The sequence below is a fragment of the Melanostigma gelatinosum genome (assembly GCF_949748355.1).
Source record: "Melanostigma gelatinosum genome assembly, chromosome: 4".
Lineage (NCBI taxonomy): Eukaryota > Metazoa > Chordata > Actinopteri > Perciformes > Zoarcidae > Melanostigma > Melanostigma gelatinosum.
Window position 1 is genome coordinate 28899993 of NC_136637.1, and position 25338 is coordinate 28925330.

The 25338-nt window shown below is 45.4% G+C and overlaps 4 protein-coding genes across 5 annotated transcripts in view; 2 read left to right on the forward strand and 2 right to left on the reverse strand.

Annotated features, from left to right (window-relative positions):
- Nucleotides 1-1731, forward strand: part of LOC306777057 (GTP-binding protein REM 2-like) — a gene marked incomplete at its 3' end in the record, with an annotated part of 7310 nt that extends 5579 nt beyond the window's left edge. The window contains exon 6 of the mRNA XM_079268018.1: nucleotides 1436-1731. Within this exon, the coding sequence (XP_079124144.1) occupies nucleotides 1436-1731 (296 nt within the window). The remainder of the gene's footprint in view (nucleotides 1-1435) is intronic.
- Nucleotides 1732-4163: 2432 nt separating this feature from the next.
- On the reverse strand, nucleotides 4164-13364 carry paics (phosphoribosylaminoimidazole carboxylase, phosphoribosylaminoimidazole succinocarboxamide synthetase). Its single transcript, XM_079266752.1, has 15 exons — nucleotides 13088-13364; nucleotides 12329-12793; nucleotides 12182-12241; nucleotides 11260-11868; nucleotides 10214-10291; nucleotides 9786-9934; nucleotides 8498-8540; nucleotides 8211-8408; nucleotides 7204-7382; nucleotides 6893-7072; nucleotides 6670-6783; nucleotides 6488-6571; nucleotides 5453-5633; nucleotides 5215-5373; nucleotides 4164-4992 (listed from the first exon to the last, which is right to left on the reverse strand). The coding sequence occupies exons 2-15, from the start codon at nucleotides 12789-12791 to the stop codon at nucleotides 4826-4828; spliced, it is 2664 nt and encodes an 887-aa protein (XP_079122878.1). The 5' UTR covers nucleotides 12792-12793; nucleotides 13088-13364; the 3' UTR covers nucleotides 4164-4825.
- ppat (phosphoribosyl pyrophosphate amidotransferase) lies at nucleotides 8522-19287 on the forward strand. The gene is made up of 11 exons (XM_079266755.1): nucleotides 8522-9392; nucleotides 13921-13987; nucleotides 15016-15222; nucleotides 16227-16339; nucleotides 16432-16577; nucleotides 16773-16845; nucleotides 16939-17090; nucleotides 17379-17506; nucleotides 17598-17819; nucleotides 18168-18288; nucleotides 18384-19287. Exons 1-11 carry the CDS (start codon nucleotides 9265-9267, stop codon nucleotides 18548-18550), a joined length of 1524 nt encoding a protein of 507 aa, XP_079122881.1. The 5' UTR covers nucleotides 8522-9264; the 3' UTR covers nucleotides 18551-19287.
- Nucleotides 19288-19295: 8 nt separating this feature from the next.
- On the reverse strand, nucleotides 19296-25175 carry LOC306776150 (uncharacterized protein). 2 transcript variants are annotated; one of them, XM_079266754.1, is made up of 9 exons: nucleotides 25034-25175; nucleotides 24804-24867; nucleotides 23654-23709; nucleotides 23268-23301; nucleotides 23151-23176; nucleotides 22992-23067; nucleotides 20697-22644; nucleotides 19625-19658; nucleotides 19296-19558 (listed from the first exon to the last, which is right to left on the reverse strand). In XM_079266754.1, exons 1-7 carry the CDS (start codon nucleotides 25109-25111, stop codon nucleotides 20711-20713), a joined length of 2268 nt encoding a protein of 755 aa, XP_079122880.1. In that variant the 5' UTR covers nucleotides 25112-25175; the 3' UTR covers nucleotides 19296-19558; nucleotides 19625-19658; nucleotides 20697-20710. The 2 variants fall into 2 exon arrangements, with proteins under 2 accessions (XP_079122880.1, XP_079122879.1); XM_079266753.1 differs by having other exon boundaries at nucleotides 19296-19658.
- Nucleotides 25176-25338: the final 163 nt, after the last annotated feature.

Below are 25338 nucleotides of genomic sequence, written 5' to 3' on the forward strand. Positions count from 1 at the left end.
GTCGGGGGAAATATGTGGAAGTGTAAAACGCCAGAGGCATCATCTTCCTCGCAGTGGAGTTACAGTTAAAGCATTGACTGTGAGTGCAGCACGTTCATGCAGTTGCATTGCTGTGCAGCCATGTATTAGTACACAGCGTTCCTCCCAACTCAAAGCTGAACACTCGGCTACAGCCTTAACTATTTCTCTACAATATTCATTATAACTGACTCAAATAAGCAACGATCGAAATCTTGAAAGAAAACATGCACATGAGAGATGTTTGCCTTCTGTGAATTCTGCCAGCTTATTTAAACCCAGATCATGATGAACCTAACCGTGTGTGTGGTCAGATGAGTCAAATGCACACAGAAGGTTTCACTACATTTTTGTGACTTATACATTAATGACTCTCTCCACAAGAATATATGTCAACACACACAAAAAATAGTTCCTCATTTTATATCAATGTAAACAAATATTAGAAAATACTGATGGAACATTTCTCCCATGTGCAAAAAACATCCGTCGTTATTTTAGGGGCCCGTTGTTTTTCTGCCCAAAAGTCAGAGGTCCAAGCCTTTGTTCATAAACACTTTGGGTGAGAAGTTAACTACAATTCCCAAGGTGCATTTCTGCAAGAAGCATCCGAGCGCAGAGCTAAAGTTCTGTTGTGTGCGTCGGAAGGTCTCGAGTCTATTTACTCCAAAGTGACCAAAGTAAATATTGGACCTATTTTTCACAAGACACACACATGTTAAAAACATTCGGACGTGCGTTCTGTGCTCGTGTGGACGTAGCGGCGGTGGATGAGACATGCGGGTAGAGCCGGTTGAATTCGGTTTCACTTTTGTTTACATGTCCGTGCTTGTTGCAGATGTATTGATAAAGTATTGGCTTTTTTGTAATGGCAAATATTGTATTGCATGTACAGTTGCGGTCGACTCGAGTGACCTTCACATCTAACGTTACCTGGTTCACTTCAACACAGGCGGCATATTTTCTTGCGCTTCCTGTGTGTGTAGTAGGAGGAGCTGAAATGCGAGCTGCAGCGTGATAATAAATTACATCAAGACATTAAAACATGTACTAATAAAAACGCCGCTGACTTCGGGGCTTATCAATACGCTGGTCATGTTGCACCGATGCCCGTTTAATACTGGGTCTCGGAACGCATCCCGATCTTCAGATAAGGTGAAGTCCCTTGTGGGCTGCCGTAGAAACATGGCGGTGCAAGATGGCGGACTCCGTGGAAGACGACCCGCTCCCTACGTCGATATTAAAGGCTTTTTCCTAAGCTAACAGAAAACACTACGATTGTTAGTTTCAGGTGATTATACACTGATGAAAACGTAGTTATGAATATTGTATTCCATTTCTGCCAATTAATCCCCTTTAAATGTTTCACACTGTTCTTTTAAAAGCCATCACAGCTGCATTCCTCTCCTCCCTTTAGAGGCCGTGTCCAGCGCCGCCCTCTTCAACTGCCTGTATCTGGAGATCTCGGCCTCCCTGGACCACCGTACCCCGGAGCTGCTGGAGTGCGCGGTGCGGCTAGCCAGGGGCCAATCCGCGTGGCCCCCGGGGACCAGCGCGGAGGACATGAGCGGCGACGGCGGCCAGCGTGAGAGCATCACGTCCCGCGCCAAACGTTTCCTGTCCAGCCTGGTGCCCCGGTACCAGCGGGAGCGAGAGGCGGGCAAGTTCCTGAGGCAGAAGTCCCGCTCGTGCCACGACCTGGGGGCCCTGTGATCGTGGGAGTGTAACGGTTCGATTGTTAAGCTGGAGGCGGTGTAGTGTAGAGCGATGGCTGGACAATGGAGAAGTTGATGTTTATCCATTAAAGGAAGACATAGAAATGTTGTACACAAGACCGAGCAGCGAAGATGAGATACTGTTGTAGAACACATGTAAATAAACGATAGTACTGACACATAGCAACCCTCATAGCTAAATAAATTGCTTTTTTCTGAGTCTTGAGAAAGTCCGTTTGTCTCCGGTTTCTGTTTTTACACCATGAGTGTTTTTTTTATTTTTGTATTTATTGCGATGACGAGAGCGCTGGTCTCATTTAACACTTCAGCTCAGGATGAAGCCATGACCGCACACATGCAGGAGCTCATTAGTGGGTTAAGAGACTTCTGCTGATGAATCACGTTGTGTTCATTTTACACCATCCGGTATCCATGGGGACGCTGAGCCGTGCGTGGAATAGTGAAAAGTGCCAACGAGGAGAGAAATAAATGAAAGGGAGATCTAAAGTGGATTTGCAGAGAGCAGCAATAAGAGACGGAGCAGAGAGGCAACAGGTGATTGTATACGGAGTGATTGTTGCCATGTTACGGTTGTCACAGAGACCTGGAATCAGGGAGATATACACACGATGTCCACTTCAGCTCTTCATGCTGCACACAGAGACAGGTAGGCCGATTCAAACGCTGTGAAATGGATTTTATACATTTAAAATTGAGCTCCAAATTCAAATGCAGAGGATATCAGCTTCACTCCACTCATCTGGATCAATCTCTCTCTCTCAGCACTTCCATCCTCCCACGTCTTCCTCCCACACTTGAACAAAGACTTAGCACATCACAGGTCGTTATCAAAAGGGAGAGAGCTGTGCTATAATATAAGTTGAAAGAAAAAACGGTGGCATGATATTCTGACTCATCGCTGCTTGGCTGCAAACTACTGGAACAGATTGAAAGGTTAAGATTTTGGAACGGTTCAACGTGAGCTGCAGGCGCCCTCTGGTGGCCGAGGTGAGGCCCCACAGCTGAGCAGGTGATGAAGATGAAGGTAGTTGAAATGGCAAATATAGCAGAGCACCATTTCACTCAGAGGAAGTGCATCTGGTTTGAACACGATAAGGGAAAGATTGTTTGATATTGGAGAAGAAAGGATTTGTGGGTGTTTTAAGGGTTTTAACGTCACTGAAAGGAGCTCAGCTTGTCTTCTGAATTTGATCTGATTTAATCTGAATCTAAAATGATGCAGTTGTTGGTGAAGAGTGCATTGAGCGTATGCATGTAAAAATGCAAATGAAATGGGACACTATGAACCTCACTCCAGCTATAAAACATAAGTCCAGTACAAATATGATATTCACCTGAACCGCGATTTGATGGACTTGATCCCCGTATTCCTTCTACAGAGAAACAAACTCCATATTCCACTAAACGTGTCAACAGCATCTCATCAGCTCCAATTATATTCAAAATCACAAACCGACCACTGGCAAGAGAAAACACAAACACTTCGGTCCAAATCAGAGCCACAGCCAAGACTTCAGGTCCAAATTCATCACTGCAATCAACGAGCTACTTCCTTTCTCCAAACCTACAGGAATATAATTCTGGTGGAAAAATCCAAAAATATACCAGAAACACTCAAATATCAATATGTTGAATTAAAAAAAACAGATCAGAAGCCTTTCAAAAGCAATTTTGTAATTTTAGAACGTGACCTCCGAGTCCTCATACGGTAACTACGGCCCGCAGCGAGTTAGCTTAGCATAAAGACTGGACGCAGGGGGAAACAGCTAGCCGGGATCTGACCAAAGGGAACATTAAAAATATATATATTTACTCTGGTGTAACGGTTCACAAAACTCACGGTTGGGTACGATACAGTGGAGCCACGGGTCGGTACGTTTCAGTACAGTAGAAAACTATGAATGCAGAGAAATGTACTTGATTTTAAAGTATATTTATTCATTACAACTATCATAAAGTTATTCTTTGACTTTGAACAATGATGGAACTATACCTGAGTGACCCATCTTCTGGGGTGTCTTCTTAGCAACACAAGCATAAAAAACAGAAACTGCTCCGTCATGTGATGTAGTATTGTTACTTACATCTTGTATTGTTACTTAAATCTTGTATTGTTACTTACAGCTTGCAAAAGAGATTTTTAATCTCAATGGGACTACCTGGTTAAATAAAGGTTTAAACGTATTCGGTTCGTCATGCGTACCGAACCGTTAGCCTCGTACCGAACTGTTCAATACGAATATGTGTACCGTTCCACCCCTAATATTTACCATGCTACATGGGGGTTGTGTGCCAGACAGTCCAGTCCGAGCCCTTTGAGTCGATGGTTTCAAGTCGTAATGCGCTCTTCAATGAATGCAACGGCATTTTAACAGTTAATAATGTACAAAATTTCAAGAAAATCATGAATGCTTTTTAAAAAGTGTATTTATTCGTTAAAACAAGTCTTAAAACAAAGAGACTGAACTAAATCAAAAACAAGTAAACGTTCTGGGTATTGAGTGTCTTGCTGGGAATGAACAACGTTACCGTTAGTCGAGGCAGGAAATGACGATTAGTGGCTCACTTTTCAAATCATGTTGATCTTTGAGGGAAGGCGTCCAGTATTGTTGTCAAAAAGCTCAAGTCTAAGTGAAGTCAGAGTTAAGAGTCAAGTACTTGAAATACTTCTAAGTCATGTGACTCCACACCTTTGATTGGCCAGATAACCAGCTGCAGCTTAAAATATTTGAAAAGGTATCAATCTTCTAACAGATAAGTGAATATCCCAAAATGTTTCATTGTTGCTTTAAGTGATTAGTCATTTTATAATTTTGGAAGTTAGTGTGCAGAAACAGACGGCAGACATTGTGACTCGTGACGGCAGTAAATGCAGCAGCACGACACCAGGACACAAACAGAATCACCTAAATGCAACGTTCTCCTGTCACAAAGGTCTACAATGGGATGAAACAACCACAGAAGCTTTTGATTAGTTTCTATTTTTAATGGAATGATTTCCGCGTGTAGATTTCATGGAAAACGAGAAGACATTTGCCGGAGCGGAGCCCTGAACGGGTCCCTGAGGCGCCTCAGATGCTGCAGGCCTGTAACTTCTGGTCGGCCAGCTTGAGAGACACCCAGGTGTTGAGCATGGAGGCCCTCAGCTTGCACCAAACCAGGTGATCGGTCAACCCGAAGATCTGCGCAGCAAACTGAGCAGCGGCCTCGGGGGAGAGGATCGTGGAGCAGCCGAGACCTGGACCACAACAAAGGACCGGTTACGGTACAATAATACGATGAGTTTAGTGGACCGTACCAGGCAGGAAGGTGACGACTCAGTAATAACTGTTTTGTACTGCGGTACCGTAGGCTGTGTGCACGGATTGCACATTAATTAATTCCATGGTCTAAAACCCACATGGGGAACATTACAATTAAATTAAAAAAAAAAAAAAAGGACAGGAAGTGGTGCGCTTACCGCTTGGCATACGCAGGGAGGACCAGACGTCTTGTGCCCCCCAGTCTGGCGTGAGAGGCGGGCAGTTGATGACGGGATACGCCGTGTTTCCAGACATCACCGGGCCGAGGCCGTTACTCCGGCCGGCCACGGCCACAAACACGGTGGCTACGCCGTCACCTGAAGGGAAAACAAATACTAAGACACGATAGATGGAACGAGATCCTCACGTTTGGTCTTTTTTGGAAACGATACACACCTTCATATTCGGCTTTGATGCGGAGCGTCTCATCTGGACCCTTGTGTGCCGAGGTGACTCTCAGGATGCAGGGGATCCCGTAGGAGGTGCAAGCCTTCCTGATTTTCTCACAGTGAGCCAGGTCTGAGATGGAGCCCATCAAGACCACCACCCTGCCGCTGGCCTGGCGCTCCAGCAGCAGCTGGAGACGCAGCGCAGCACTCGTTAGCATTAAATGCAAGTCCCACTTAACGCGAGGCTGTGCAACATTAGCTGAGCAGTGACTACACAAGACCATAAAAAACAAGACCAAAAAAAAAAAGAAAGGTACCTTTGGCTAAGATACCTGCTACACGGGTTTTTATTTACATAGAAACCAGCCCCAGTTTCTGAGAGGAGACGTAAAGTGTGTTAAAGCTGCATTCTCTCTAGTGTCCACCAGGGGGCGACTCCTCTGGTTGTATAGAAGTCTATGAGAAAATGACTCTACTTCTCTCTTGATCCATTACCTCAGTAAACATTGTAAACATGAGTTTATGTCTCAATCTCTAGTTTCAAGTCTTCTTCAATACAGCATGATGTTCATTTAGTACATTATGGTCCATTTAGAGTCACAGACCATAAAGCAGGGGATGCTTTAGGGCGGGGCTACACAGTGATTGACGGGTCTCTAGGCGTTGCCCGGTCTGGCAGTTGTCAGAGTTTGCGTCTTAGAACTTTAACCCTTTCACAGCGTGTTTTCACTTCATGGAAGTTCTCTCTAAAAATGTTCAGTGTTTGGTTGTTTTTTGGCTCCACCCTCTTGTGTCACAAAAACAAGATGGCGACGGGAAAAATGCCGAACCTGAGGCTTCAAAACGGCAGTAAAATCAATATATTATAAAAAGAAATCCAGCACCTTGAAGAAGGGACAACTAACAACCCATGAATGAAGAGTTTAAGAAATCGATCAGCCGGAGGAGAGCAACAAAGCTCAGATAAGTTCACAATTAAATGTGAGAGTCTGTTGATTACAAGCAAACAGCAGATAACACACACGCTTTAGGTTCAGTGTACCTTGACCCTTTCAGAGACCCACTCAAAGTTCCTCTTCACTATCTGCATGGCCTCGGGGGTAACTTCCTTAAGGTCACGGTACACCTAGAAAAGGAGGGGGGGGGGGGGGGGGGGAGAACCGGTTATCTCAGCTTCTACAGTTCTTCTTTAAGAAGGGTCAGAGGCCAAAGAGAAGGCCTGACCTGCTTATCCTTCTGCTGGCTCCGGTCTCCAGCCGGCCACAGCCTCCACGAATCGTTGTCGATCACGTCAGCGAGGACGATCTCTTGAGTCTCCATGTTCACCCCAAACTCGATCTACAAAGCAGGGAAGACGATCCTGAATTGTGAAGCAGCTTAAAAGAGTTACGTTGAAAATAAGTGTTCACATTAAGGTATCGCGTTACCAGCAGGGGGCGCCGCATACCTTCATATCCACCAGCGTGCAGTTCTGAGTGGCCCAGGACCTCTCCAGGATCTCAAAGATGGCCACAGTGCTGCGGTTCATGACGTCCACCTCGCACTGGCCGATGGCGAGGCCGGCCAGAGAGAACTTGGTCTCCAGCAGCTGCTCCTCGGACCACTGGGGGTCGTTGTTGGCGTCGTCCTGTCAGAAAGCAGCAGATTTGCATAAAAGATGGAAGAGACATTTAGACTCTTTTGAGTCACGTTGCAGCACTTCAGGGTAACGCCTACTTCCTGATGTCCAGTATTGAAGGGGGGGGGTCTCAGACTCACTTTAAAGAACATCTCCATCTTGAGGGGGGAGAAGCGGTAGCCTTCCTTGACCCCTGGATTCCTCTTGAGGAAGGATCCGGTGGCCACTCTGCGACAAACCCACTCGATGGGAATCATCTCACAGCGGGCGGCGACGAACGCCGTGTCAGAGTGCTGCTTCACAAAGGCCGTCTTAATGCCTGGAAGACAAAGAAAAGGGTAGATAACTACCAATCAGCCTCAAGACGTATTCCACAGCGCCACACTCAACATAATGTCATTGAAAAACACAGCAGCACTTCAAATTGGCCACGTTATGTCCCTAAAGTTAAAAAGGTTGCGTGTGGTTGGTTACGTTCTGGGGAATTAAGAGCGGCAACTTTTGGTTTCATGTCACAAGACATGACTGCACTCACGAGCGACATGTGGTTACACTCATCCCAATTACTGTTCAACCAAAGAGAGGAGGAGAGTCACTGTGGGCCCTTCATGTTAAACATGCACCACGGCATGTTGGTGCATGTTGGTGCATGTTGGTGCATGCCCCCCCCCCCCCCCCCACGTCAACGTTACTGCGGAACCGGCAGCTCTGGACGTGAGGTCAGTACGGAGGGTGATGAACGAATATTACAAATGTGAAATTGTTACTGAATTGTGCCATAAAAAGGGTGAATAAGTGGCAACACGATCATGAACTCTCAGTGGAGCTGAAACAATGTATCAGTTGATGAAAACATTTAATTTCAAACTGTTTTGTTTCAGCAATTAAAAAAAAAAAATCTGTTTTTCAGCTTAAAAAAAATGTGAGAAATTGTTGTTATTAAAGTTTTTCAGTGTTTGTCGGAGAAAACAAGCAGTTTGCCAAAGTGGGTTTTAACCTCTTAAGACCCGCAATTCAGTTTGTGTCTTTTATTGTTTTTGGCTTTAACCAAAGTTGCTCAACATGTAGGAAAGTTGCCTGGAGGCACCTGGCAGAGTTCCTCTTCAAACAGCCACCAACTAACACGACACATTCCCTCAGCCCTCACCAGCCTCCTGCAGCAGCTTGAACACGCAGCTCGTGGTTCTGTTGGCGATGGCTGCCTTGCCCTCCATCTGGTCCTTCCTCACGGCGTTCCCAGCCGTGATCTGGTCCTTGGACTGGACCAGGACCAGTCCGGGCTGATCCGCGAGCTCGAAGATCTGCTTCGTCTTTCCCTCATTGAGCTTCTGTCCGATGTTTAGCTCTGGGAAAAAAACAACCCAAAATGACATGTGGGCACATGTTTGCACAGTCTACTTGTTGAGTGCGCATTCACAGGTGAACTGACTGTACCTGGTGTGGCGGCCATGCTGCTGTTCTGCAACACGCGACGATCCTGAAACACAAAAACTAAAAACTCAACTTTTTGGAGTTTTTTTTAGAGTTGCGAGATGAAGCGGCAGCAGGAGGCGTGCAGACAGCCAGGAAGCAGTGGGAGGAAGTGAGTCTGTCTTTACGTGCGCTGAGAACCAATCACATCTCTTAACTCACTCAGGCAACAAATCACAGCAGCGCATTAATCACCACGTGGTCGGAAGGAGGCGGAGAGAAGAGAGGAGGAGACGGACGCTTCAACTCCAAATATTGTCGAGGCAGAATAACTTTTGTGGAGTTTGTCCACTAAACTAAAGCCCCGGTTGTGTTTCTCTTTGGACGGGAACAATATATTGATTTAAAAACAAACGTAATCAATAGAGAACAATCCGGACGGATCGATTCATCGGATACAGGTTGAACTCCTCACCGTGTAAACACCACGTGTGTTTGGATTCATTTCCGTGATATCAGTTTGCGGCCTGTCTTCTGACTGTTGAAGCTTTTTGTTTTGTTCCGGACTCGTGATTGCAACAATATCAGCTGAGTTTGTGTCGTTTTAAAACCACGTTTTGCACGCGGAGAGTCGACGCTTTTCGCTGCCCCCCTCCCGCACGTGCTCAACGCGGTCAACAGTTGTCAGGTATACGCACGAGTCAGTTATCGCTGGGGCAACGGAAGCACGTGTCCTCCGGGCCTGTGTGTGTGTGTGTGTGTGGAGGGGGGGTTAACTGAGGACCGACGGGATGGAGTTCGAGGGGTCCGGTATCGGGGAGGAGTGCGGGGTGTTCGGCTGCGTGGCTGCAGGGGAGTGGCCCACACAGCTGGAGGTCGCTCAGGTGTTGACGCTGGGGCTCGTGGCGATACAGCACAGGTGAGTTACGGAAAGGTGTGTGTGTGTGTGTGTATTTTACTAGTTTGTCTGTTTACGTCTGTAGATTTATCCTAAATTCACCAAAAGTTACCATTACATCATGCCTCATTTGCATATTTAAACATAACATTTTAGAAAACTTGTAATCCTAATAATACTTCATGTTGATACTTCACATATTTGATGTTTTGCTTTTTTTTGTGTTCTTCACTAAAACGATAAATTGATCGATTCTGTCGATCAGCTGACGGATCGATCGACTCGAGGCTTTAACAGAAGGATCGATGTATAATGTGAGTTTGCAGCATCAGGTCTTTGCTGATGTGACGTTTCCTTCAGATGAACTCGAGTTGCGTTAAACGTCTGTCGTCACGTGTGCTCGGGAGGAGTTACCTCTGTCTCTGGGGACGGACTGCTGGAGGCGATGGAACACACTGAGTTGATCTTCATTATGGGGATGTGATCCGGCTCCTCTTTACACCGGGCCTCCACCGCATCACTGCCAGAGTCCAGTCTCTTCACGGGCGTCTGGAGTGAGAGGTCTGAGGGGGGGGGGGGGGCAATTTAAAATCTATTATCCGTACATTACCTCGACACTGTTATGCAAAAGTACACATTTTAGATCTTCGTGGACGAGGAGAGTTTCCTTCTCTCTGGACGTCATCATGAGTTGTGCCTCCTGTTGGCAGGAACAACCAGACCCTTAGACGTGATGTAATTACGCCACCATGGGACTCGGCGAGTCAGACATTAGAACGGCTTCAGTCCCTCGAGGACATCATGTGACGCACATGGTGATTTAAAAGATGGACGTTTCAAACCTTGATCCGCAGCTTTCCTCTTTGTTCTTCTGTTTGCTGAATGGAGTTCTTCTCTCTTCACCTGAGGTTCAGAAGAGCCTGAAAGCAACACTCGCAGTCACGGGCCGCTCTTTAAACAGATGAATATGAACATGCTGTGTGTTCGCTGGTGTTTATCGCGCTTTTGGAAAAGGTTGTTTGTTTCATTGATTAAGATTTTAAACCTTTTCTTTTTAAATATCCATATCTGAGATTTCTACTCCTCTGCCAGTACATGCTTTTTAAGAACAATAATATTAATACAGATTGGAATCACTTTCTACAGAAGAGATGGGCCTCGTTCACCAATATCTGAAGTGGTTTTGTTAGTTGCGTTCCTGAGAAAAGTCTCTTGTCTGATTCGTGACTGCAGATCTGTTCGTACCCGCGTTCTTATGATGATGAATCACATTGTCCTCATGAAGTACAAGCGCTTGATAAATTGAAAGTTGATCATCAATAAGTGAAGATAAACGGCCCGCCAATCCACTTTAAGGGGCATGAGACTGCAGGGCCGTGTGCACACGCATGGATTTGACAAGAGAAGTTGAGAGAATGAAGTAAAGATGAACGGCCGAACGAAAGTCTGAAGAAGGTTGTTGACCGTTTTCTCTTTGGGGACATAATTTGAAGTTGAAAAAAGTAATAAATCGCAATATATATGTTATCACAATACTCAGAATATCGCAGTATCGTGAAAGTATCGCGATAATATCGAAGTATCGCGATAATATCGTATCGCGAGATCTCTGGCGATTCCCACCCCTAGAAAAGAAGTGATGTGATCAATCACTATTATTGGATGGCGTGGTTCCTCATTAACATAACTGAAAGTGTAGTGTTCCTTTATTTTAAATGATAAAAAACATTATTGTAATTGTTAAAATGTTTCTCAGCAATTTGGGGGAACCGACCCTTTAAGGCACTGGTTCATTCAGCCGAGTAAAAATAAACGTTTATTTTATTCCTTTGTCTGTTTGCGTCTGTAGAGTGAAAACAACATGAATACATGATGATGTTGGACTCACTCGTTAATCTGTGCTGTTGATCCGAGTGAAGCTCCTGGACCGGATGCAGCCTCGGCTCGCCGTTGTTTGTCGTCACGTTGAGGTTTGTTGACGAGACAGAATCAGAACTACAAGTCCGGTCCTCAGTCGGTCCACTCGCCGCTCTCGCTGCGTTCGTCTGATCGCGATCGTTCTCCTCGCGGCCCTCCGGCATCGAGAGTCTGCCTGAGTCGGCGTGTTTGTCTGCGGCTCCCGTGTGGTACGGCGAGCCGTTAGTCGTGCGATTCATAATGGCGTCCACCTCGTCGTAGAACCTCATGAGGCGCCTCGGGTCGGCCTCGTCGCCCTTTCCTCTCTGGAGGGACCGGTAGAGGTACTTGAGGTTTTTGTACTTGGTGTGGCACTGCTTCCAGTCGCGTTCGATGCCTTGCTGCATCAACCTGTTGGAGATCTGGACGAAGATGTCCCTCTTCCTGGTCGAGCTCTCCAGCTGCCGGCACACTCGCTCTTCGGACCAGACTTGGATCAGCGCTCGCACCTCCTGGTCGCTCCAGTTGCGGCCCGTGTCCGACACCATGACCACGTGGAACTGCTCGGAGCTGGAAGGGTCCGCGAGCGTCAGCTGGGCATCTGGAGTGAAGAGAAATAGATTAAGAAAAGAAGAGATTACACGTGCTGCACTCATGGATGGATTACTGAACGGGCCTACGCAGGCCCTTACCTACAACATGTCACTCAAAGACGCGTAACAGACAGGAAGAGACACAAAGACGCATAAAACGACCGCAAAGAGACATAAATCAACTACAAAGAGACGCAAAATGACCATAAAACAACCATAAAAACACCCCAAATGACCACAGAGAGGTTAAACATGTCTGTGCTCAGCAGCCCGTTGTCTCATCATCGGCCCATGACTGCTCTGGTTATTTATGCAGCGTACCTGTTCCTCTCCATTTGGCTTCCATGTCTCCATCCATATCGTAGTCATCGCTGTTGTCATCTGAAAATTAAAAAAAAGTAAAGAAATAGATTTCTCTTCCAGCCATGAATACTGAACTATAATATGCTCTGCAGACTGAAAACGTACCGCCATCGATTTCAATGACGACCTCGCTTTCCGAGGCCGGTGTCTGCAGCCTCCCCGCTCCCATCTCTCCATCATACAACCTCTTCTGCATCTCCGTGGTCCCGTTTTCCAGCCCCCGGTCCAGCAGAATGGCCTCCACCTCCTCGAAGAACTTCATGTACTTCCCGGGGCCCCCGACGCCGACGGCGTGAGCGCTTTTAGCGGTCTTGTAGTCGTATTTCAAGTTCTTGTACTTAGTTCGGCATTGTTTCCAGTTGCGCACAACCCCGAAGGTTCTCTGCATCTGCCGGGCCATCTCCTGGAAGATGGACTTGTTGCGCAGCGTGCACTTCAGGCGCTCTCGAATGCGCCGGTCGGCCCAGACGCACAGCAGCGCTCGCACCTCGTCGTCCGTCCAGTGGCGGCCGCCCTCCTCGGCCACGCTCGCGGTGCAAGGGACAGCCTGGTGGATCAGACCCGTCATACCTACACACGCACACACACACGCACAGTTTTGTTTTTGGAACATAAGTTGGAGCTTGGATTCTTTATTTGGCCGCTGGTCTTCCTGAGGTCCACACAAACGGTTAAAAAGAAGGTAAAATCAAGTCGATAAGTAACAAAAGGTTTTATTCTAATCTGACTTCAGACTGCGTTCACAATGTTTCGAGCAGGCAAAAGTTCTCTACTTCAGTCTGAGGCTTGAACTGACTTGTTTATCGTCTGTGCTGTCGGAGGATTAGACACTAACACAGTCGGATGCTGAAACCTTCCATTTACCTTCCTGCGTTGGGTTTGGGACTGAGGAAGAGTAGCTTCCTGTTTGATTGTCTCCCACCACATCTTCCTCTTCCTCCACCGGCCTTCCATCCCCTCCTGGGCTGTAGTTTGCTGCTGCGTCGGTCTTCCTGGTCTGGAGTCCCAGGCTCCTGCACTTGGCCTGACACTCCCACCAGCCGCGCACAACGCTGAGCCTCCTCAGATGCTCTGAGATCGACTGGAACGCGGTCCTGCTGTCGGCGGCGCGCGGCGCTCCCACCTCCTCGTCCCACGCCGACACCAGAGCCAGCACCTCCTTCTCCCCCCACTGCCTCTCCGCCACCTCACTATCACCTCCTCTTTGTCTCTTTGCTCCTCTCTCCATGTTTTGAGCTGACCTGGAAGCGTGTTTTTTTTCTCTCTTTTTTTTTTTCTTCTTCTCTCCCCAATCCCTCTGTCTCTGCCGCCCGGTTCCCTTGGCAACCAGGCGGTTAAGCCTGAAAGCAACGCCTCCATGCTGAATAGCAGCCTCACCACTGGCTTAAGCTGTGTGCCGAGGGGGCGGGGCCAGCGGTAATCCGAGAAGCAGCTTGGTATTTGGCTGAAAAACTGCAGCGAGGGGACTCTCCTTATATGTGGGAGCTCCACAGCACAGAACCAGACGTTTCTGGTTTGTTTGCTTTTCTCTCTGCTCCAAACAAACCAGTTCAGTTTGCCTCGAGGCTCATATCCAGTGTAGACGATTCATATCTGAGCGTGCAGAGAAGAGGCTGGGTTGTAAAAACACTCTCTCCCCACTGATTTATAGTCACGCTGGTACAATTAACTGCCATGTGCTGTGTTTGTGTCCACAGGGGTCAGGAGAGTGCTGGGATAGTCACCAGTAATGGAGCCAGTCCGCCCACGTACGCAACCCACAAGGTAACGCTGCCCCCCCCCCCCCCCCCCCTTTGTACAATTAGACTGAAGCCAAGTTAAAATAGACTGACCTATATTTCCATAATGGTCGCTCGAAAGATTGTGACCTGGTTGTTCTCTCTACAACATAATGGCTGCATATCAATATTTCATTTTATAATTTTTGCAGATTAGTTGTTTTTTGTGACAAGTTTTATTGGTTTACCTTTTCATCCCCCCCATTTTAATTATGGAGGTCTATAATGCATTATAAACAAACTTATAATTCGTTGTAGTCTAGAACTGTAAGATTATAGTTATAGAATCACTCATAATACTTTATAACAATAACACATTAGAAACCTTTTTTAATGACTTATAAGGTCAAGTATACATCTTCCATATATATATATATATATATATATATATATATATATATATATATATATATATATATATATATATATATATATATATATATATATATATATATATATATATATATATATATATATATATATATACAGCCAGACCAGTTGAGAACCACTGTTATAAAGCATTACGAATATATACGAGGATGCACTGCTAAAAGCAGAATATATCTTATAATAAGTTCTTTATTGCATGGCTGATTAGAGACGTTTAAATGTTGAGTTGACGTTGCATAACTAAGGTAATCAAATGTGCAGATACATTTACACTGACATGGAATTAAATACAAATATAAATAGTGTGAATAAGCACACTGTTGTGCTATGAACTAGCCCAAACTTTAAATTATAATTTGATTGCGGTTTACTATAAATCATTTTCCAACCTGCATTCACACATCCTATGATCGTAATTATAACGTACGCCACTCTGTACCCCTTTACCCTCCCGTCTGTCTGTGTGACCCCCTCCTAACCCTCCACTAGAATACGACATTATAATTGGATCTCATATATATTTCCCCATCTTAAACATTGATACAGATCTTAACATATTGTGGGTTAATGTATACCCTACATTTTTGCAGATTGTGTAACTGAATTTTATTATTTCTTCTTCAGGGAATGGGATTAGTAAACACTGCTTTTGCACCCGAGGCTCTTCTGAAACTGCGCTACGGCAACCTCGGTATCTGTCACACTCGCTATTCCACCACTGGGATCTCGGAGCTGCAGAACTGCCAGCCCTTTGTGGTGGACACTCTGCATGGCCAGATCGCCGTGGCACACAATGGAGAGCTGGTTAACGCTCAAGCCCTGCGGAAAAAGGTGACGATGGATCCCGTTAAAACACACTGAGCCTGGTGCATGTCGATGGCTCCTCCTGGGTTTCACAGTGTGCATAACATGTCTTTAATCTGTCTCAAAATAAGCCCCCGGAACGTAGAAAATGATGCCCTTGCGTCTGTTATGGTCACATTTTGTGTAACCAGTGTAGTGTCACAATCACAGCACAACACTGAATCTGGTGAATCAGAGTAAATGACTGATTATCTGATTAAAGCAATGTGCTTTAAAAGTTGGTGCATTAAGTTGCTCAATGTTACTCCTTTAGCGGCTTGCTAGTTAGCGTGCTAATTCCACCATGCCTTTGTGCGGCAGTTAAAGATCATAAAAAAGCAGCACATGAACTGCTGGGTTTGGTCTACGCTCCTTGAACATTTAGCAGGACTTTACTGTTTTTAAATTAGCATTCATGACAGCCGTTACCCTTTAAATTAGCTTATGCTTATTGCTAACGTTAATGCTAATTGGTAGCATCCTGACAATTGTTATGGTTAGGTAGAGAGGGCTGTAAAGGGCCTGTTATGGTGACAAAAACAGTATAAACATTTATCAACATTTGTGAATTTGAGTTTACTTGTAGGGCTGGGAACAGTGTATGCTAACCATTAGCATTAGCTATGTGTGTGCTAGTGATTAGCATAACCGATTCACAGGCTAATTTAAATAGTTATGGCTGTTGCTACTTCTCAAAAACCTCCTTCCACAGTCTGTGGAGTCAGGCATGGTCACCATGCATGTTCATAACATAATACGTGGAATACAAAGACTGCACTAAAATGTCAAGATGCAGACCTGAATCCATCTTCATCACTAAATACCCAAATATTGTACTGTGTTATCAGGTTTTCAGATGAAAAAATAGCTTTGGGGGTTTAGTTGCTCTGTAAAACATAAATAAAATATATGTACGGAAATGTACATTATCTTGCAAGAAATGATGATCATTTTCTATCTTGTGAATCCATGACTGTGAACGTGTTGTGCAGGTAATGCGCCACGGTGTGGGCCTCTCCACCAGCTCAGACAGCGAGCTCATCACCCAGCTGCTGGCACTGACTCCGCCTATGGAGGAGCAGGACGCACCCAACTGGGTTGCCAGGTCAGTGTTATGACTGGACTCTGCATGAATAGATATTTAAAATTGTTCTACACTATTTAAATACCAGTTTTTTTTTTTTTTTTATATTGTAGAATAAAAAATCTGATGTCGGAGACGCCTACGTCGTACTCTCTGCTGGTGATGTTCAAAGACGTGGTCTACGCCGTGCGTGACCCTTACGGAAACCGTCCGCTCTGCATCGGACGCATCGTTCCCGTCTCTAAGCTGCACAGTTCAGGTATTGTCAACGTGTTTGTTTTATATGTGACCGTCACGTCACAGACGTGTGTGTGCTTGGAAGACCCCCCCGGACGTCTACTACAGATGAATACAGGAGCTTAAAGAGCGATTTCTTTTCTGTCAGAGGTCAGATCTGTAAGCTGCTGGAGGATTAGCGGCATTCTTTGTCTCCTTTTTTTTTTTCCCCGGTCAGGAGCCGGAGAGGAGGACACCGAGGGCTGGGTTGTGTCATCAGAGTCCTGCAGCTTCCAGTCCATCGGTGCCAAGTCAGTTTTAACCACATGAGTGACATGTTCTGCATTATGAGTGAAGCATTGTGGGTATTGATTGGCCATTTTCACGTCCTTCCTGGTTCTCAGGTATTACAGAGAGGTCCTACCAGGAGAGATAGTCCAGATATCGAGGCACGGAGTCGAGTCTCTGAGTGTTGTCCCTCGTCCTGAGGGAGACCTCCCTGCATTCTGCATATTCGAATACGTCTACTTTGCCAGACCGGACTCTATTTTTGAAGGTTTGAAGCTTTGTTTGATCCTTAACCGTTTTGTCTTTCTTGTAGAATTATTAATAATAACTTTATTTGTATAGCACCTTTTGGAAAACAGAGTTTATAAAATGCTTTGACTGAAAGGCAACAGTACAATAAAACCATTCAGGACTATAAGAACAAACTAATAAAATAATATATTATATAAAATCGATTCTGAGAACAGGGAGCCGGTGGAGAGAAGCCAGGATTTGGGGGTGATGTGAGAGTCACTGATGTGTTGCCTGCTCAGTATTTGTCTCCACTGTGCCACAGGGCAGATGGTCTACACCGTGAGGCAGCGCTGCGGTCGGCAGCTGGCCATCGAGGCTCCGACGGACGCGGACGTGGTCAGCACCGTGCCGGAGTCTGCAACTCCTGCTGCACTGGGCTACGCTCAGCAGGTCAGTCCACCAGCTCTGAAGAAAAGATGCAACGCGCCGGCCGTCTGATGGCGCTCACACGCTTTTCCTCTTCTCCCCCCCCCCCTCGTAGTCCAGGCTGCCGTACATAGAGGTTCTGTGTAAGAACCGCTACGTCGGGAGAACGTTCATTCAGCCAAATACCCGCTTGAGGCAGCTGGGTGTCGCCAAGAAGTTCGGGGCTTTGACCGACAACTTTGCCGGGAAACGCGTGGTGCTGGTCGACGACTCCATCGTCAGAGGCAACACCATCTCTCCCATTATTAAGCTGCTGAAGGAAGCCGGGGCGACAGAGGTTTGTTATAAGGATGTTGAGTACTCTTGTATATGAGGCGACATGACGCAATGTTTTAATAGTGGTCCTAACTCAACCCTCAAAGATCATTTTGGTTCCCAAGATGACAAAGAAACTCTCATATTACACAAAATGAAATGCACTTCCTGCTCGTTTTTATGTTTTTGTCTAATATAACAGGTTGAACTGTAATACAGTTCATAATACAGATTTACAGTCGTGGGCTTCAGGCTCAGTCACCGCCATGTTACTTCCTTTGTGACTTAAGCAGAATTGTATTTCAATGAAAATCTTCAGATTTTCCACTTAAGAGGATTAGTATTCTGACCTGTACTTCCTCGTGGACAGGTCCACATCAGGGTCGCCTCTCCCCCGATCAGGTACCCGTGTTACATGGGCATCAACATCCCCACCAAGGAGGAGCTCATCGCCAACAGGCCGGAGTTTCAGGACATTGCTGGATACATCGGTAAGTACTAATACAGCGAATAGCAGCATTCTTTGACAAACTTCATATGTCGGAACAAAATGATGCAGTTCTTGTCTTCGCCGCATGTCGTGCAGGTGCAGCCAGTGTGAAGTATCTGACCGTGGAGGGCCTGGTGTCGGCCGTTCAGGAGGGCATCGCCTCCCTCCAGCAGGACGACGAGATGATCGGCTCCAGCAGCAAGAGAGTGGGCCACTGCACCGCCTGTCTGACCGGGAAATACCCGGTGGAGCTGGAGTGGTAACGCCACCACCAGCCAGTTTACTGCGAGCTCCCACAGCCAATGACATGTTCTGTGTCGACTGGAGAGGAAGTGGTCGTCCATTACAATACTGCCATCAGAGACTAAGAGATGTGTTCAATACATACAGCAGATGTTCTCCACAGAGGAATGTCATCCTGCTGGGAACCTTTCACTGATGTTCTGCAGTGTGTTTGTGTGAGGTTCTCCTCCACAGTCGGGGTTCTACTACAGTAGATGAGTTCATAGAAACAGACGGGAGAACCAGCACGGGAGCAAAGTGATGTTCTGCTGTGGACGTATGTTAGACTCCTCACAGAATGTCTCTCAGTTGACGTGAACGTAACAAGAACCCTGACTGCGGAGAACCTCATACAGACGCACTGTCTCTTTAAGTTGAAAATATTACTTTTCATAACATCCAGTAGTAGTCGGTTTACTACATCCTGATGTCACTCGTGTGTGATCACAGGTGCACACGTCTCACCACCCTGATGCCTTGGTTTGTGCTTTAGAGTTACTTTGTAAATGTATTCTCATAAAGGTTCACATTCTCAGCCTTATATAGAAATGTCAGAAAAGCGCACAAGGCTCGTGACCCAAACGTTGAGTTGTCTTTATCACGTTTATTACTTTTTGGCTCTTTAGTTACATTGCTGGATATTTTGTTTTCGTAACTTTACAAACGTGCATGAATATAATGAAAATGATAAATAATAAACCGAATAACTGCAATGAAACCAAGGACTTCATTTTTTCCCCCTCAAACTGCATTTTGACAGTCATTTTTATTATGATAAACTGATTAAATTAAAAACACGAGGCAGTATGTACGTAGATAATGATGCACCATCGCACAAAGAGTAAAAAGGTTTGAGCTCCAAAACATACAAAAGCATGAACCAAACAAATGGTGTTGACACAGTAAGAGATAAAAACGGACCGCTGAGAGAAGAAGCTTCTCACCGACGTCAGTTTTCCTTCTGTGGACACGCAGATGAAATCCATTTTCTGAAGCAAAGAAGGAGATTATTAATACTCAGTCAGAAATCAAGCATCAGAATTCATTATAATCACCTCGGGGAGAATCTGCTGCTCGCCAGTGAACTGCCTGTTGAATGAAGCAGAACAAGTGAAGGAAACTGATTAAAAGAACTGCTCAGAGGAACACTTCGTATATCAGTTACTCACACCGTGTTGCCTTGAATCCTTAAATAAAACGGATGTTCTTGCATGCCTCTACGGCGAATGATGAATCCATAAAGCGGAGGGAAGAACGAGGGCCACGTTTAACACCAAAACATTCATCCAGTTGTATGCTCACTACTTACCAAAATAAATGCATCCTGGCTAACACTACTGTTTATACAGACTCAGTGTCTTAAAGGGCCAGTGTGTAGCACTTTAGGGGGGGGGGGGGGATCTATTTAAAATTCATATCCATGTTTTCATCAGTGTAGAATCACCTGACACTAACTGTTGTGTTTTCGTTAGCTTAGAATGAGCCCTTCATGTCGACATAGGGAGCCGGTCCTCTTCACAGAGTCCGCCATGTTTCTACGGTAGCCCAGAATGGACAAACCAAACACTGGCTCTAGAGAGAACTTTTCACGTTTTAGTAACCTGAAGGCCACCGTAGTTCTTAGTCAACTAATCAATCATTTTACCGCAAGCCGCCGTCTGACTTCTCTTTCTCCAAAAGTAGTAGTACATATTATTATGGTATGGATGACTTCTGAGCGAGGCCAACGGCATTACCACGGTGTTCCAATCGGTGGCTCTTGTTACAGTCTTAGAAAGAGAGGAGTGAGCGGACGAGTATTCAGTTGGTTGCCACCAAATCCTGCACACTGTCCCTTTAAATAGTCAGGTGTTTGTGAAGCAGCAAGCATGAGATGGATCAAGAAGACTCAGATTAAGCTGCACGAGTTGTGTGAGAGTTCGTAAACAGATGTTTTGATATAGTTTTGCCTCCATTCAAGAGGCATGCAAGAAGAGTTTTCTTCTACAACTCTCAAGGTAACATGTGGTGAGTAACTGATATAAAAAAGATCATTCTGGGGTAGAAGTATTCCTTTCATTTAAACAGCAGACAGGACATGAATAAAGGCTCCTGGAGCATAATATGATGTGTAAAGAGGAGGCTCACCCATTCCAGAAAAATCAGCAGCAGACATGAGGCTTCTCTGACTCATCCAGGTTTCCTGATGTGCATCTGCTGAGTCTTTGAAACATGCTGGGTTTCCTGGAGCTGTAGGAGAGGCCGTACTCAGACGGTGAGAGCCAGCGCCTCAGCATCTCTTTGCCGTGGCGTTTGGACCCCGGTGAGGACGGGCAGCGCTCGTCTCTGTAGCGCTTGGACTGCGGGTGGCTGTCCCAGTCCAGCTCCCTGTGGCGTTTCCTCAGGAGGGAGCGGTGGGGCGACAGGGCGAGAGCTGCCAGGGCCGAGGAAGAAGAAGACAGGACTCTGCTGGCCTCAGACCTTTTAGCACAGAGGCGGCAGTGGAGCCCGTTGAAGAAAGAGGATTTGCTCTGGCACACAAACTTGTGGTAGAGCTTCAGAAAGTCCTCGTCGAGCTTCTTCGGGGAGGACGAGACACGGAACGACGGCAGGGAGAAGTCAAAGGAAAGGTGCCGCCGGAGCCCGTGGCGACCTTCGGCTGCTGCTGCTGCCGACTGAGGCGAACGCAGCTGTGGGTGGAGGGAGTGATGGGAGTCTTGAGGGTGAAGCATCCTCAGTGGCACAGCCGGCTTCTGTGGAGGGGTGGAGATCAATCTGGGCTTCGAAGGCTCTCTGGAGACGCTTTCCCCAGAATACGTTCTCGGGCTTCTGGAGACGCTTTCCCCAGAATACGTTCTCGGGCTTCTGGAGACGCTTTCCCCAGAATACGTTCTCGGGCTTCTGGAGACGCTTTCCCCTGAATATGTTCTCGGGATTCTGGAGACGCTTTCCCCTGAATATGTTCTCGGGCTCCTGGAGATGCTTTCCCCAGAATACGTTCTCGGGCTCCTGGAGATGCTTTCCCCAGAATACGTTCTCGGGCTTCTGGAGACGCTTTCCCCAGAATACGTTCTCGGGCTTCTGGAGACGCTTTCCCCAGAATACGTTCTCGGGCTTCTGGAGACGCTTTCCCCAGAATACGTTCTCGGGCTTCTGGAGACGCTTTCCCCAGAATACGTTCTCGGGCTTCTGGAGACGCTTTCCCCAGAATACGTTCTCTGGCTTCTGGAGATGCTTTCACCAGAATACGTTCTCGGGCTTCTGGAGACGCTTTCCCCAGAATACGTTCTCGGGCTTCTGGAGACGCTTTCACCAGAATACGTTCTCGGGCTTCTGGAGAAGCCATGAGGAGATCTACTAAGGCTGGTCATCATCCTTGCATGTGAGGGACTCTGCCTGACCGGGGAGCCGTAGATGTCTGGTCTTTCTCTGACGGTTTCCGATGCATACGTGGAGCAGCGATCGGCCTGCAGCCAGTGTGCGTTGAGCGAAAGCCTCCTGGACCTGAGAGACAGGTCTATGGGTCCTTTCGCGGCGGGATGGCAGGGTCGTGAGGGACAGAAGGTGCATGTGGAGGGCTGCTCTCCCAGCAGGGACGCTTCAGACACCGTGAAGGTCTCGTCCAGCTCTCTCTCTCTTGTCATGAAGGTCTCAGAGGGACCGGATAAGTCCATCACGAGGACCGGCTGGTGCTGCTCCCTACGCGTCATCCGAGGAGAGGCCGTTTCACTGTTGAACTGCCGTTTCACGGGGCTGTTTCTGCTCTCCTCTAACAGCGTCTGGCTGGTTTCGCTTTCTGGATTTCTGCCGGTGTGTCTCAGCGTGACGGTGTTGCTTCTGCCCGACTGCTGTCGCCATCGGCGGTACCTCCTCAGCACTGAGTCGGCGGCCTCGGAGACATTCTGCCGACGCCACGCCCGTCCTATCCGGCTGATCATGTCGGGGTAGAGCTCCAACAGAGAGCTGCCGTGACTCCTCAGGCTCATCTCCAGCACCTCGTCTCCGTCCTCGGGCTGGACCTCCGTCTCAGACACGTTCCTCTGACTCTCATCCAATGAGCTCACAGTGAGGCCGGTCGAGTTGTTTGTAGACATCCCTGTAGGACGCAACAGGGAGAAGAACGTCACATACAGTCCTTTTCTTCACAAATTCCATTCTTCTACAACCTTCTCTCTCTGTAGATTGTTCAGATCATATTTGACATCTAGGTATAAATAGCTGGATGTTTATGAGCTCTTTTAAATTGATGACCATCAAACACACACAAGTTCAATGCTCAGCATGTAATTCAAGCTTCTTTGTCGGGTAAATTTAAATAACTGTAAATCTTCAACCCCTCCAGCAACAGAAGAGATGTTTTCCAAACAGCTCCTGGACACTTTCTATTTTACATTTCAGCCATGATGTGTTTGAAAGGTTTGCCTGTTGCTTTCTTGCTCTTACCGGCGTCCTGCTCAGACAACTGTGCGGTGGAAACACAAGTGTCATCAGCTCCGCCATCTTGATACGAGAAGTCCAACTGTTGAAAACAAACCACGATGACTTCACGATGTGCTCGTTCTTATACATATGGAACTGTTGAAGTGAATTCAGTGCATTTACCTCAGAGTCTCTTGTAACGTCCTGGGCTGTGGTGGAAGAAATGTCAAAGGAATAATAAATATACAATTCATGAGCATCTCTGAGTCTCTTTTCGTGGATTTGGTTGTGGAGACTTACCTCTTATTGACTCCTCTCTTAAATCGGTCAGGCTCTGAGGAGATGACAAGTGTTTGATTATAATCGCTGAACACATATTTAATATCTAAATCCACTGAGGACTCGCAGCCCATAAAACTTCTTGATTAATCAGTGAGGGTGGGGGAAAAATTCAAAATGAGATTTAAGATTCATCTTTAAGATTCTGAATCGATTCACAACTTTTAAAAATCAATGCTTAAACTAAAGAATTTGGATATTGACGGACAGTAATCCTACATGAAATGTGTGAGTCTGATATGTTGAAAAACATTTCACATTTGTTCGACAGATTCACACCTTTATAAATCATGTTATTGCGTTTTGTGTCATAAGTGGCTGCAGTGTTTGTGCATCGCGACCCAAACCTTTGATTCCAGTTTGCTAATCTCTGCTTTCGACCGAATCATGTAGCGTTCAAGAGCTTCATCATGAAAAGAGTCGAGAGAGAAAGAAACAATGAGAACACATGACAACTGCAGACATGGAGACAAATCACTTACAGCTGCAACTTTATTGTAATAGAATGTAATTGATTAATCAGTAAAATGTCTTGATTGATAATCTAAAATAAAAAGGTGGAAAAGCCCACAAATCCTCAGAATTTAAAGGTGACAACCAAATCAAACATAATCTATTTTACTGCTAACAATAAATCAATTATTAAAAGTGATACTTAATATACTGTTGATTGACTAATCGGTGGATCAAATGATTAATTCAGCAATATGATCTCACACATTGATCATTTAAACTAACGTATATTACAGTTATTATCAGTCAGGAAATATTGTATAAATACAAACAAATTGATTGATATTCTACGATTGTTCATCTTCAAACAACCTGTCAACAAAGTCTGTTTTTATTTGTATTTTGTTTGTCGAACATAATTTGAAATTACATAGTTGATGTTAAAACTGAATTAATTTTCATAAAATTATTTTAGACCTGCAACTTCATGCAAAAAATGCAGTTTTCAGCCTCTGAGACATAATAGTAAAAATAATATTTATTCAGCCACAAAGTGCTTTACATGGTTGAATCAGGAATAAAAAAGTTAAAGTGGAAATAAAATACCCAAAAGTAATATCAAAATATAAGGCAATAACATTAAAAAAGATAATAAAACGCAGCTTTGTTTCATAAAAATAGACTAGTTTTGAAAAGTGATTTAAATGATGAATTATTACGATTTATTGATTTATTTCATATTAAAATGTATTTTTTTCCCACCAATAAATAAAAAAAAAAATATATATATATATATATATATATATGTATCACTGGACTTTAAGAAACTGGGATTTCACATAATTCAACATTTCTTACATAATGCTAGAAAATAATTACTCGATAAATAAAATAAAATAAGCCTTAGTTGCTAATTCCTTTTGGCGAATTGATAACAAGGACCGAAACATATTAGCTAACGTTACTACTAACGTTACACATCCTAAAGAGAGTAACGTTACTGTAACGTTACCTTTTAACGGTGCGTTAGCGTTAGCTACTTACTTCGTGTTGTTATGCTGTCGAGGTCCACCTCCACTCCTCCATCTTGGTACTGAAGCTTTGAATACTGTAGTAAACAAAAACAGACGTGACGTTAAAGCAAACACCTTCAGAGTTGATCTTTAAAGTGAATTCAAGCTAACGGTAGCTACGCTAAATTACTCCACTAATGTTAAGGTACGTGCTAACGGTAGCACAACAACCGTTAAGCCCGTTAGCCTCATTGAACACACCTTGTCTATGATTCGTTCCAGTGAGCTTTTGTAGATGAAACTATTCATATATATTCGTCTATCTAAAACGTCGTCCATGTTGCCTGTAAAAGTACGTTTATTTAATTTAATAGAGTAGTAGCAGAAGGCTACTTGTTCGAAAACAAATGGCGCTCTTTAGGTTTAAAATTGTTTCTCGGGACCGATGATTGGACAGGGTGGCCTTCACAGTCACTCGGAAATTATGCATTCTGAAATAGCGCTGTTGAATATTTTAGGTTGAAAAAAAGGTTTACATTTTTTTTTATGTCAGTATTACACATATA